Raw genomic sequence first — 14,687 nt, forward strand, 5'->3', positions numbered from 1 at the left:
AGTCATAGTCGAGGATGAATTGCTGAACTTTATTATGATCAAAATGCAAACACTAAGCCACGATGATATTGTGTCGATAGTAACGAGCAGTTTCAGCTCCGAGCGGATTCAGTCTTCAAAGGCAGTGTTGTCAGAGCTCTTTCCTCACAACAAACGATGGATCTCCCACAGGGGACAAAAGAAGGACATTAACAATGTCAAAAGGTGCCTGCAAGTGCTTAATGAGTGTGGTGAAGAGATCCCAAGATTTGTATCGCACTTCCTGGATGAATTACCCCCCCCGTCTCATTTAAACACATCGATGTGTCTGCGCTCCTCGGGAAAATGCAAAAATTGTTGACATTGACTACCTAAAAAGAACTATGGGAACTCAGGTAGCTGCCTGTGAAACATTGCGGGAGGTTTCTGTTAAACTCGACAGCCGGCTGACTGCTGTGGAGGGGTACTGTAGCCCGGACGCTACTTTCCCGGCTGCCTGCATCTCTGCTGTGGAGATACAACCGGGCCCTGCGCTGTCCAGAAATAATAATGCTGCTTCCTCAAGTAAACTGGACTGGGCAAAACTGAGCAAAGAGGTGGTGGCTGGATACTCACTGTGAACGGAAAGTCTTTTAAATAATATTGCACTGCCTCATGAGGCCCTAATGTGCTCAGATATGAATTGTAAGGACGTGCAACATGCTGAAAAACTCTGTGCCATGTATGATGGTATTGTGAAATGTCTCAATGCTTCTAGTGAACCCTTTTGTAAAAGTAAATGTAAGGTACTCAACATCAGACCTGGGCGGAACGAGTTTGTGGCTGAGCAGTATGCTGAGGCAAGAGAGGACTTTAGACTCTGGTCAGAGGCAGGTAGGCCTAGACATGGGGTATTGGTGGATATGAAAAAACTGGCAAATGCTAGAGTTAAGTATGCACTCCGTTTTATTAAGAAAAATGAAAACTCAATGAGAGCAGACTCGCTAGCCAGAAAGTTACAGAACAACAACCTTACTGACTTCTGGCAAGAGGTCAAAGTAATGAATAACAATAAAACACCCTTACCAGCTGACATTGAAGGTGTTAGTAGCCCAGAAAAAATAACTGAGCTTTGGCGTGAGCACTACCGTGACCTTTTTAACTGTGTTAAAAGTAACCCAGCTAGAATCAATCATGAACATATCGATCTCTCAGCAGATATGATAGTTAGGGCAGCAGATATTTATGATGCCATTAATATGTTGGATAACAACAAAGCCTGCGGTATGGACTGCATTGCTGCAGAACATCTAAAATATGCCAGCCATAAGCTCTGCCCTTTGCTTTCCATGAGCTTTAATGGTTGTCTGGTTCATGGTGTCCTGCCAAATGCTATTATGTCTGTAATGTTAGTGCCTGTGCTTAAAGACAAGTCTGGTAAGCTCAACAGTATTGACAATTATCGACCTATTGCATTAGCCAGTATCTTGTCTAAAGTACTGGAGATTATACTGTTACTGTATACATATGCTCTTAAAGAGATTGTGTTAAGGTACACAAGCCTGAATTCATCTGTATTCCTATGTTTTATTGATGCGTCAAAGGCATTTGATAGAATTAATCATGAACAGTTGTTTGTAAAATTGCTAGATAGAGGTGCCCCTAAATTTTTAGTGAGAATTTTAGTGTTTTGGTATGCCCATCAAAGATTTCAGGTTAAATGGGACAATGTTGTATGTGCTCCATTCTGTGTTAGTAATGGAGTGAGGCAAGGAGGAATTTTGTCTCCTATTTTATTTAATGTCTATATGGATGAATTATCAAATCAGTTAAATAGGTTAAAACTGTGGGCAACAATATTGTTAATCATGTTATGTATGCAGACGATCTGGTCCTGCTCTGTCCATATAGTGCTGGGCTGCAGCAGATGCTGAAGGTGTGCTCTCAGTATGGCCTTGATCATGACATAAAGTATAACGCTAAGAAAAGCCACATAATGATAGTCAGAAGCGCTGAGGACAGGAAATTAACTTTTCCGACTTTTTATTTGTCAGATAGTCCTCTTGCTGTGTGTGAGGAAATTAAATACCTAGGACATGTCATATCCGATGACTGGACGGATGATAAAGACCTCTATTGACAGCGATGTAAAATTTATTCTCAAGCTAACATGCTTATAACAAGGTTTTCTATGTGCTCTGACTCTGTGAAGTGCTCTCTGTTTAGAACCTACATCACACTGACACATCTGATTATAAGAAAAAGAGTATGCAGAGGCTGAAGGTAGCATACAATGATGCAATGAGGTTGCTGCTTCGTGTCCCCAGGTGGCATAGTGCCAGTCATTTGTTTGTGTCCACTAGAGTACCATCCTGTGAGACACTCTTAAGACAACTGATTTCTGAGTTTTATGTGTCGCCTGGACAAGTCAGAGAACCACATAATTGAAGCCCTAGTCAGCCCTCTGAAAAGCTGCTATAGTACACTTATAGGTTAAGATGGCATTGGTGTAATAGCCTGTATATCCTATAGGCTAATATGCAATTTTTATGTATTCTTGTATCTCCTTTTTTATAATATTTACTGTATGATGTGTTATATGGACCTGTATCTGCAATAAAGCTTAATATTATCACCCACTCCCCACACACACACATGCCGGCTCGACGCACACATCAGAGCACAAGTATAAACATCAGGCCACTTACGGCGAAAGTTCTGCGTGGAGCCTCCGCAGAACTGTAAAACAGGCTTTAAAGTGCTCTATGTAACTTTCAGTTTGTGTTGATTCTAGCGACCTCTTGGACAAAAGCGGTAGAGTTTTTACCACTGTTGCTGTCGTAAAACTCTTTTCTTTACGGTACTGTATTACTCACCGTATATTACCGAGTTAGCGTTACGGGGAGGTCATATAGTCACGATCAATGTTTTGCTCAAACACAAAATCATTCATTTACAATAAAAGAATAAATTGCATTAAAAATGCAAAATGTTGCATACGGTAACTTGGATGTCTCGTGGGATAAACCGGGTATCACTGTCACTGTGTGCACTAAGAGTTTGTTGTAGCAACCAACATAATAATAACTTAGATTCATATAGGGCATTTCATGAAACCCACGGACACTTTACACAAGTAACATTACAGGGGGACACGGGAAAAGAAAATAGTAGGCCAACACAAAGACGGACTAAAAGGAATAAAACGTCTAAATGGAAGGAGGATGTAATTTAATGTGGGTTATTGACGTACAACCACATCGAGCATTGTAAAGTTATTTTATGAATGAAATAGACCTATTACATACTTGAGGGCCAATTCGGGGTGGGTTTTGAATCATTTACAATCCCATAATTGTCTCCATCTGTTTATCGCCCGACTGAGTGTGACTCACATTATCAACCGTCATCTTTCACTTTCCCTTTTAGCTTTTAGTTGTTCGTCGTTTAATTTCCTTCTTTTCTGTGATGGCCCTGCCCCAGTATCAGCCATAACTACAGCAAATAACTTCTAAAATAACATTAAAATACAATTAGGCCTATATAAAGAAATCTCCTGCTTCATTTTACCTGGCTCAAAAGGCTGGAAACGCTAACATAGCCTTTCCGGTGTTACAAAGAATTCTGTGACTCGTCAGAATGTGTTAACTGTAGCGCCGTCTACCTGCCGCAAATCATTCTGTGACTGTTTGGGAAAAATGTAACCCGGGCAGAGGCCTTACTAAAAACTATATAAAATTGGTATTCTTTTCAGTGTTTCTCGTTTGCTGTTAGAGGCCCGTTACCGGATAAGCGGACGAAGATGGATGGATGGATGTTAGAGGTCATTTAAGACCATTATAGGAAAATTGACAGAGCTTCAGAAACATTAAAAAGGTACATATAGTGACTTTAACCTATAATCTGCTGTGGGCACTGGAAACTTATAGCCACAATAAAAAGAGAGTGGGACGTGGCCCCAACTTTCTATGACAGTTAAATCCGACCATTGCAAGTTCCACTTGCTGACCAAGCTCTGACAAAAGAAAGTTAATTTGATGACTGAATGGCATCACACACAGCTGTTGATGATGTACATACATTTAGGAAGCTAATAAAATACGTACTATTTGATTTGAGGCTCATTTTTCTTTATGGCCACATCTACTTTGGGCAGCAGTACACCACGTTGATTTTTTTTTTAACATAAACAACAGAGTGATACAACACATCATGGTTCATAGACAAGTACATTTGCCAAGTGTTTTCGTCATCCTTTTTCAGCACCATGGACAGCGGACATTAAGGCGCTTTTAAAAGGTCTGGTAATATTTTATATTTCTCTTATTGTCAACACATCCCATGAAAAAATAAAGCCAACACTGAATTGACCCTACTAACAGGTATTGTCTGTGTAGCCAAATCCTGATATATCTTATTTGTGGAAAAAAAAATATTACTCTGCTTATCAATGCTGAAAATAGTCCCCAACAAATGCACTATTTCCTCTGGTTGGAGTAACGTTTGCTACAAACTACAGAGCCCCGCTGTTTTAGGAAATTAGAGGCTTTTAAGCATATGTATGATACACATTTGAGTATATCTTTGTTACTAGTTTTCAAAGATTTTAGTGAGAATGAATGGGTTTGAGGCTGAAATCCACAAAAAGTATTGACAGACACATGTTTTCATGGGTTTTATTGACAATAACAAAGCTCAGGACATTGTGAGCCTTATCCACTGGATCCTATGAGCTGTTTTTGGAAATGTGTCAGGATCTAACATTGTAGACGCTCTAAGATGGATCACTATTTGGAAACAAATTTTCCCATTACACAGTTGCAGTTCACTGTTATTCCAGCAGATGGCAACCTTAGACAAGATCATGTAAAGTAGTGTGTAATGAGATGGAAACATGCTTGGAAATACTGTGTGTTTAACATACATCAAAATCAGAATCAGAATCAGAAAGTTTTATTACCACAATAAGTACACGTATGTGGAATTTGCCTTGGTGATAGGTGCATACGTAAACAAACAAACAAACATATTAAACGAAAAAACAATATATACATACAAAGTAACCGTTGCATAAGAAAAAAGGCTGAAGGGGCTGAGTGCAAAATTGCAAAGAATACAGTTCATTCAGCATTTTTTCTTATGCAACAGTACATGTGTCATATATAATTAATATAAAATGATAAGTTAAAGAAAAAAAAATTATAACAATAATAACTGGATTTGTATAGCACCCTTCACTTAAGATGCGGCACAAAGTGCTTTACAATACAGAAATTACCTGACCTAAAATGAGAATAAACATAAAAATATTAAAGTCAGTGCCCATGTTGCGGCATCAGATGTAAATAAACACATGCACATACTGTAAGCACCTCTTACTCTTTATGAGGTGTTTTTTCAGCTGCAAGAGGCTGACATCATGTCCTCAAATCAGCTGGCAACGCCTGCCGCTGACTATCTATTTTAACACACATACACACACGAGTGCAGTCATTCAGACATTCACACACAAGAGTCCCAAACCCTCTCTTTTCCCCTCTCTCTCTCTCTCTCTCTCTCTCTCTCTCTCTCTCTCTCTCTCTCTCTCGCTCCGAAAACACCTCATTCCTCATGAGGCGTCCCCGAGCTGTGTACGAGTCTATTTTCTTCCACTGACATGTCCTCACTTCAGCAGCCACGCTGTACCTTTTTGCTCTCACTCTGCCAATTTCGTTTTAGCACACACAAATGCTCGCATACATCACACAATCCCCACACACTGCGTGCACACGTGAAAGTACACGTATACAGGAACACACACACACACACACACACACACACACACACACACACACACACACACACACACAGCTTGTCAACTCCCCTGCTGCTGCTAACAGATGACAGGAGGCCTCTGGATGAAGAAAGATAGTCTGAGTGCTGTGAAAGGAGAGGGCAAAAATACATGTTTGTTTAGACAGCATTCAGATGTGCTACATGTGTTCTGAGCGAACAGCGTGGCCAGAAGGTATGACAGGAAGAATTTAGCTTGTGCATTATTAACCAAATTTCTATATGAATTATCAAGCACGCGTGTAGCACATAAAGGGACGTGCTTTTGATCCACTAAGGTCTCTGCCTGAGGACCAAATTTGGGCCCTATAGTGATCATCATACGCAACAATGTTCCACCTCTAAAGCATACACTCTCTCACAGGAAAGAATAGTGTGTACGCTAAGTTGCTGTATCATAATTGGAGGGCTTTGTTGCTTTTACAGCAAGAATTTAAGCCCTAAATGTGTCATGAGATAACCTCTTTTGTGATTTGGCGTTATATGAAAAAATGACTTGAATTGACTCACAGACCACTGTCTTGGCCTAGTTTTCATGAATGTGCTTGCTTGAGGGCAGATGCGTTTCTCCCCAGAGTGAGTAACAGAGCTTTTAATGGACAGAGAATGAAGGCTTCAATGGTTCAGGCAACATCTGGCCCTGAAGAATACAGGAATACAGAACACTTAGGAAGGCAGCACTGTAATGCACTCTGTGCTGTAGAGCAGTCATTTTATGTTCTTCATGTGGATATATTCTGTAGTGTTCACCCATTCTATAATGATCACTAGCACGATTCGCTAGAATTTTTTTGCCATGCTCGCATCATCAAGTCAAGTCCATTTTACTTATTTAGCCCTTTTTAAAATAAATCACAAATTTGCACAATCTGCACATTATACGACACCCTCTGTCCTTAGACCCTGGCTTCAGATAAGGAAAAACTCCCCCCCAAAAAAAGCTTTAACAGGGAAAAAAATGGAAGAAACCTCAAAAACAACTGAGGAGAGATCCCCCTCCCTGAACAGACCATGTGTAGAGAATAACCAATGTAATAAAATTACAGTATAGGCAATACAAATGACCAAATATATACATAGAATGTAAATATATATGAAGAAAATAGATCTGGGAGGATGCCAGGTGTTGACAACCAACTACGGCGCTTGGTCAGGACCCTTTGGCGTCACATTTTTTAACACTCTGGGTAATGCTTTTGCAGAATTTTTCAACATCCAGGGTATGGTTAGGTTTAGGCAACCAAACAACTTGGTTGGGTTTAGGACAAGTTTGTGGTTAGGGTTAAGATAAGTAAGTTTGTTACATAACTTAATATAATTTCATTTCATTTTATTTATAGTATCAAGTCATAACAGAAGTTATCTCGGAACACCTTACAGATTAGGTCTAAACCACACCCTATAATTTACAGAGACCCAACAATTCCCGCCAAAAGTCAGCATTTGGTTGTGTCGGTGGGGAGGAAAAATGTCCTTTTAACAGGCAGAAACCTCAGACAGATCCTGACCGCCCAGCAAAAGTCATGCTGCCATGCTGCCATGCAACACGGTCTCACGGCAGTTTGTGAAACGGTCACATTATTTGTAATCTATTGATTCGTGTACACGGACACGATTATCTCATTTATTTAATGTTGCTGAGAACGTAATGTATTTGTGCTGGTCAGCACATAATGGGAAGCATCTATCAGGAGGTTGGGTTTCGGAGAAGAAGAACGGGGAAACGACACGCCACATGCCGGGACACGAGCCGTGGTCTCTGGGGGACACGCCACAAAAGAAGAACGGGGAAAGGACATGCCACACGCCGGGACACGATTCCCGGTCTCCGGGGTGAAAGTCCAGTGTTGTTTGACCCATCCACCACCCCAACCAACCTCCCTACGCGGATTTTCGGCATTTCATACTACTCGCTACCGTAGTCGTGCTGTGATCACAAAACATGCTTCCCATTTAAATACATTACTTTAAAAATCGTCCTCACCAACACGAAGAAAACGAGAAAAACGTGTCCTTGTACACAAATCCATAGATTAAATAACGTGACCATTTCACGAACTACCGCATGGCCGTTGCTGTCATGCTGCCATGCTGTCATGCTGTCATGCTACCATGCTCGTGTGCAACTAACACATGACATGACATGACAGGTCAACACAATAACTCTACTTAATAGCATTAGCTTACCTCCGCTCTGTATGCTGCTCTCCACTCTTGGAACAGCATTTTTCTTTAGAAAAATGTGCTTTTGTATAGAATTTGTGCTCCTCTTTGGATGCAAAATACCGGATGCAAATGGTCACTGTAGACCTGATTGTCTAGCCTGACAAGCCAGACCCACATCAAGATATTGGGTCTGGGAACTCACCATTGGCAGGGCTCAATCCGAGGGGCGGGATAAACGGTTGTTTTTGAAATTCCCTCTGCACGCTATAGGATGGCGCTACAACCAACCAGAGCAACGAAGAAGGTAGCAGAGCTAGTTGATAGATTAACCTTTTGCTGTAACCAGTCGGCAAAACTACAAACACATCTTCCTTTTTTAAGACTGACTTCAGTGCCGTTCTTTGTTCTTTTCTCAAAGAAAAGCTTAACTCCAAGTCTTCTTCCACCAAAGCCGATTTCGAAAGACCGCTGTTCGCCAGCAGCAGCAGCCATCTTCTTTGTTTTCAAGTAGCAGGGAATTCACGCGGAACCTTCACATCTCTGCCATCATTATGTTAAGCCCGCCCACTGACTCTATACACGATGTGATTGGCCTGACTAGAGTTTGTTTTTTTCAGCTCGCAAGCCAACAGAGAGTTGCTAGACGACCCTGGCTGCAAATTACATTTGCTGCCGCTAGGGTGCGTGTAGATTTCTAGGCTACTGATTGTCTACCAGGCACAGTGTATGGAGCAGAGTATTAGGATTCTTTTGTAGCTCTAGCACAACTAGCCACAACTTTAGCCTGTCCAACAAAGGTAAAGTCTATAAAAGCTGTGCGAAGTGTTGCTCGAAATTTGGCACAGCTTTGCACAATTGGAAATGCGCAAACACGAAGCATATTTTTTATTGAAAGTCTTTTAAATAACTCTAAGCAATGCTTTCTGTTCTCCAAGACAACAAACTCTTCCCCTTCCCCCAGAGGAAGTATTATACTTTCTACTGCACTACATTCATCTAACGGGTATGGTACTAGTTACTTTGCAGTTTCGGCTATTACATACAAAACGTATGGTCAGTTTATATACTGGTTGGTAGTATTATCTATATCACGTGTGTCACACTCAAGGCCCGCAGGCCAAATCCGGCCCCTCACACAAGTTTTGGCCCGCCTAGTTGTGCGCCAAACCAAAAAGACGGGAAACTGTTTTCAAACTGCAATTACGCTCGAAACAGAATTTGGCGGTTTTGCCGACTTTGATATTTAGAAATTCCCTTGATGTGATTCTCATTTTCCAGTGTGGCCCGTAGTGAAATTGAGTTTCACCTGATTAATAACAATGCATCTTATTTTATAAAGCTTCACCTCCACCAGCTAAAACATGAAAATACTACACATTAATGAATCGGTAATAATACTAGAATAAAATGGTATAAATATACCATAGATTGATATGACACTGACAGGGACTATTCATCTTCTGCACACTGAGTACTTTCACTTTTAATACCTTAAGTAGCCTGCTCATAGGCTAACAGGCTTCTTATAATTAGGCTTGCATGACTTGTACAAGTAAAAGAGCACCACTTTTCGCATTTAATGAAAATATATTTAAATACATATACATATTGATTGGACATTTCACATGTATAGAATTCCGTTTGTGTAAATTGACTGAGAGGATAGGCTATACAGTTTTAGCACCATTGCATTCACTAATTAGCAGTAGGCCTAGTATAACATGACAGGAGTATTTTGATTGCAGGATTGGCTCCATCCTGTTTTTTTTTCATCTCACATGGTAACAAACATCTTCTCCCATTGGGTTCCCTGAGTCAAAACGTTTATCAAACAGGGGCCATGATCTAGGCTATAATGCGTGTCTCGTTTCCATGAAAACGCTCATTGTTCATCCAAACGTGAGTGAATATTTGTAGGTCTAATTTCAAATTCAAGGCGATACAGGGGCGGAGGCGCGCTTGGATGCAAATTTCCCCTTGCTTGCTGCTGCTGCAGCTGCGCCCCCGTACGAGAACGCGCTCCATCGCTGTCCTCAGTACAACATCAGCATCTTCCGGGGGGCGCGCAGAGACACGGGAGGAGGAGGACGGAGAAAGAGAGAGAGAGAGAGAGAGAGAGAGAGAGAGAGAGAGAGAGAGAGGAGACATACTGGATAAAGGCTACGACAAAAAAAACATGATGATAATGGAGTCGAGGCGGTGGAGGATGTCGGATTTACGAGAAAGGACTGTTGAAATTTGACAGAGGGCTCGTGTTGAAACCTATTCTCGTTTTTTTTTTGTTCATTCTATTTGATTTCCACATGCTGCGTGGACATTGACTGCGAGCCGAGGAAGGGGAGCACCCCACGGATGTCTCGGTAGGTAAAAAACGGGGTTCACCGCTGGCGCTATACAGGCAACAAGACGCATCTCATCTCACGGATGGTAATAAAGGACATCCTGAAGATAGCTCTGGACTGATGGATGAGGATGACACACAGCTTTAACCCCCCACCCCCTCCGCCCACTGTGAAAGAAAGAAAATCCCGTTTTGATGGATTTTTTTTTTAATCATTCATGGTGTAGCCCCAAGGAAACGAGCCTTAGACAGCAATGTTGAATCACTGGTCTTGGTAAATAATTCATTAGTGGTGTAGGTAGGCTATGATTTTGTATTGCTTCAATGTAGCATCCCCCCCTCATTCGTTTTTACAATGTTTTGTCTTGTGATATCACACACACATTTGCAGGTAACATTTTTATCGTGTTGTGATGTAGGCTCATTTAACAGCCTTTAACAGCCACATAAGAAATAGCCAAAGTGGGGGGGATTTTTTTTAGAGCAGGAAAGCTTTGATATAGAGAAGGAAAACAAAAATACAATACCTGGGAAGTGAGGGGTGTCGAGCTGTCTGGGCATTTTTTTTTTTTTTTTTTAAGATATAGGCTACATTTCTTTCTTTCTTGTGAGAGTCTAAAGAGGAGGAGGACGGGGGTGGGAAGAGAGATATAAAGAGAGAGAAAAAAACCCGACCAAACATGTTGCCTTCCCAAGAAGCCTCCAAGATCTACCATGACAATTATATGCGCAACTCCCGGGCCATCGGGGTGCTGTGGGCCATCTTCACCATCTGCTTCGCCATCGTTAACGTGGTGGTGTTTATCCAGCCCTACTGGATCGGCGACAGCGTCAACACGCCGCAGGCCGGCTACTTCGGCCTCTTCCACTATTGCGTGGGCACCGGGCCGTCGCCCAACCGGGAGCTCACCTGCGTGGGCAGCTTCTCCGACTTCAGCTCCATCCCGTCCGGAGCCTTCAAGGCGGCCTCTGTGTTCGTGCTGCTGTCCATGGTGCTGACCCTCAGCTGCATCGCCTGCATGGCGCTCTTCTTCTTCTGCAACACCTCCACCGTTTACAAGACCTGCGCCTGGATGCAGCTGCTGTGCGGTAGGCACTCTTACAATTGCTCTCACCTATACAGCAGAGGCTACATTTGTGTCTTTTCAGTCACACAGATGCAGAAAACCAAAGACCCTGGGAATAAAGCGAATCCCACCTAAAACCCAATTGACCCTCCTGTTTTAATTGCATGAATAGCCACCTTGCAGTAGGCAGCCATGAGTGTTGGTGTATTTTGTTTTATGTTTTTTCAGTAGTTGTTCTGGCATTTTTATCTTTGCTATCTTATTTAATCTTATTTATTATTTCTAGTATATTTCTTGTATTCTCTATATGTGTGTGAGTATCTGTGCATGTCCTGCTGTAACAGAGAAATTTCCCAATTTAGTATTAATAAAATCTATCTATCTATCTATCTATCTATCTATCTATCTATCTATCTATCTACCTCACCATATAGGCTACGATCTATTCTGAATGCATTTCTAAAAAAATGCATTCTTCTTCTGATGTAGCCTTCTGATGACCACTCAGTGTAGCCAGTTTGCATTGCCACCTTGAATATTATTTAAGCCTTTTGTTCGCCCCATAAATCCATCAAAAATATGTTGGTCTCTAGAATGTGTTGTGAGATAAGATGAATAACCCCTACATACATTTCAAAATACTTAAGAAAAAAAACTGCTATGGTAGGCAGGCCTATATGCTGTACAAAGAAAAGTGCAAAACTGCAAATTCCCACGTAGAGGCTAGTGTAGTGACATCATCAAACATCATTACGGACTTCTGAGGTCAGTATACCGAGCACCGCTGGCTCACATAACAGATATCATATGATGTGGGTAGAAATAATAATATGAAAGGTTTTTGTGCAGCACTTTGATTGTCTGTTACCTCGCTGTAGTCTAAAGGCTATTGGCCAGGTTCTGTTACAGTTAATTAGGATGTTGTGCAGGAATATTACATTTATGTCGATTATTCACGCACTGAAGCAAGAACAGGCCCAGAGCTTCCCTTAGCTACCATTGATGTTCCGAGGATACACCACTGCATCTCCAGTGACAGCAGCAGCAGGATCATAGCTTTATGCTGATGGAATGCAAATGTCATTCATTCATCCATTTCAGCTCATCTCACAGTATACGATGTGATGTGATGTTACAGGCTTACATTGGGCTGTGTCGCTATTTTGAGGGATGATTCCAGGTCGATTGGATTACTGTTTTCAGGATGGTGATGTTTTTGTCTCCTGCTCTTGTGGGTAGTGTTACCTTCACAGACAACTGAACAGCTTCAGTAATGGCAAACAGGGGGTCTGTAACATTTACACTTTGATGGTTCACTTTAGATTTGTGCAGGTGCCAGAGCTAAGACCCCTTTGGAGATGACGTTAAAAATATGGGACTTTGTGAGCAATGACACCAAGTATGACATTATTATTATTATTATTATTATTATTATTGTATTTATTTATTTATTTTACCAAGTGTGACATTATGGGGAATGGTTTGTAACTAATAGCACCATACATTAAATATGTACAGTATCAAATACAGGTTTCATTTGATTAGTAAAAGTCCATCTTCAAATGTTCTGCTGTCCTGCAGGGGTGAAACTAACATTTATATTTTATTTTTGGTTAATCTACAATTTCTTTTTGTCTTTTAGCCAATTCATTGTTTGGGATGTATTGAGAATGTCAGCAAATAGCAAAAAAAAAAATAATAATAAAATCCCCATCACAAGTTCCCAGAGCCCACGGTGGTATAAAATGTCGTGTTTTCTCTGACCAACAGTCCAAATCCTAAAAGAAAACCAGCAAATATTTGGAATCAGATCATTGTTGTCATTTTTGTTTGAAAAATTGTAGTTACAGATTTCTGACGATCAACTAATTGATTAATTGATACATTTTTTCAGCTCGACTTTCCTGACTTTTTAACAGTTTTATTCTACTTTCAGGATGAAGACAAAGCTCATATTGACTGATTATTCTTAATGGCCCACACAGGAACATTATGAATTTTGGGTTTGATTTATTGTTACTGTCTTTTTCAACTTCTGCTGATATTCAGCTCTGATTCTCCTGTTTTTTGCAACAAAATGTACGATTGTTTTAGGAGCGAAAGGATACAAATGAAATCTATTGATTAGATGTCACAAGGCCAAGTGAGTAAAATGGCCATGTCAACAAGTCATAACCTTTGAGTAGTGAGAGCAGCACGTATCTCTCAGAAGGTGCAAAAAATCATAACCTCTCTCGCACATTTCCAGTGAGCCTCCTGTGTATATCCGACTTCTTTATAAGCTGATCAATGTGATAAATAGGCCATGCAGAATAGCGTGGGAGACAGTTTTCTGTACAGAAACAGTCAGCATACTGAATAAGAGGGAGGGAGAAAGGAAGAGAGAGGGGGGGAGAGAGAGAGAGAGGGAGATCAGCACTTTTTTTCCTTCTGTATTGTTCTTTTCCTCATCCTCATCTGCCCACTCTGTCCTCTATTCTGCCGAGTGTGCTGAAAGGGCTTGGTGCTCCACAATCAGCACGAATCAGACAGAATAGCAGAGGTACAGGTTTTACTCTCTTTATCTAAATCTTCATGACTTAACAGGAATTGAACCCGGGTCTTTCCACAAACCATTAATCAAGCAAGACGTTTATAAATTTTAAAAAAAGCAGTAGTGGAAGAAGTATTCAGATCCTTTAATTTAGCGACACTGCAATTGTAAAACATGCATTTAAATAAAATGAGTACAGAAGTATTATCAGCAAATGGGCCTAAAGGAAATTACATTATTAATTTGTTATGTAATACTGATGCATCAGTGTGTAAGCAGCATTTGTTGTTGTTGTAAGTGGCAGATGCAGAGCTACTTTTACCTTCTTCATATACACATAGGTTGTTTAGTCCAGTGGTCACTAGTCTATATCCACGACGTTCCACTTCTGGGATTGCTCCATTGCCGACGAAAATTCCGCCGGATTTCACTCATTTAGGCCGTAAATCCATTACCTTGGGCTTCCATTGTGTTGACATTTTAAACTCTGGTCGATTTATGAGGACTATGGTTAACCTTTTCTCAGATCTCTGCAGGGTAAATCCAGACAGCTAGCTAGACTATCTGTCCAATCTCAGTTTTCTGTTGCACGACTAAAACAACCTTTGAACGTACACGTGTTCCACCAAAACAAGTTACTTCCCGAGGCTATTTTGCAGCGACACCGTGGCGCTGTCCGCCCAAGACGATTGTATTTGGTTTAAAGAAATGCCAATAAACCAGAGCATGTTTTTCTCCCATCCGGGAATGCTGTGTGGACTAGCCAGACCCTCCTCCGCAGCGCAATGCA

General features: G+C 41.1%; 1 protein-coding gene across 1 annotated transcript in view; it reads left to right on the forward strand.

Moving 5' to 3' along the window:
- The first annotated feature begins 9,804 nt into the window (after positions 1 to 9,804).
- Positions 9,805 to 14,687, forward strand: part of lhfpl4a (LHFPL tetraspan subfamily member 4a) — a 28,816-nt gene continuing 23,933 nt past the window's right edge. Inside the window, exon 1 of the mRNA XM_031286794.2 lies at positions 9,805 to 11,386. Within this exon, the coding sequence (XP_031142654.1) occupies positions 10,978 to 11,386 (409 nt within the window). The 5' untranslated portion in view covers positions 9,805 to 10,977. The remainder of the gene's footprint in view (positions 11,387 to 14,687) is intronic.

The sequence above is a fragment of the Sander lucioperca genome, chromosome 12 (assembly GCF_008315115.2).
Source record: "Sander lucioperca isolate FBNREF2018 chromosome 12, SLUC_FBN_1.2, whole genome shotgun sequence".
Classification (NCBI taxonomy): Eukaryota; Metazoa; Chordata; class Actinopteri; order Perciformes; family Percidae; genus Sander; species Sander lucioperca.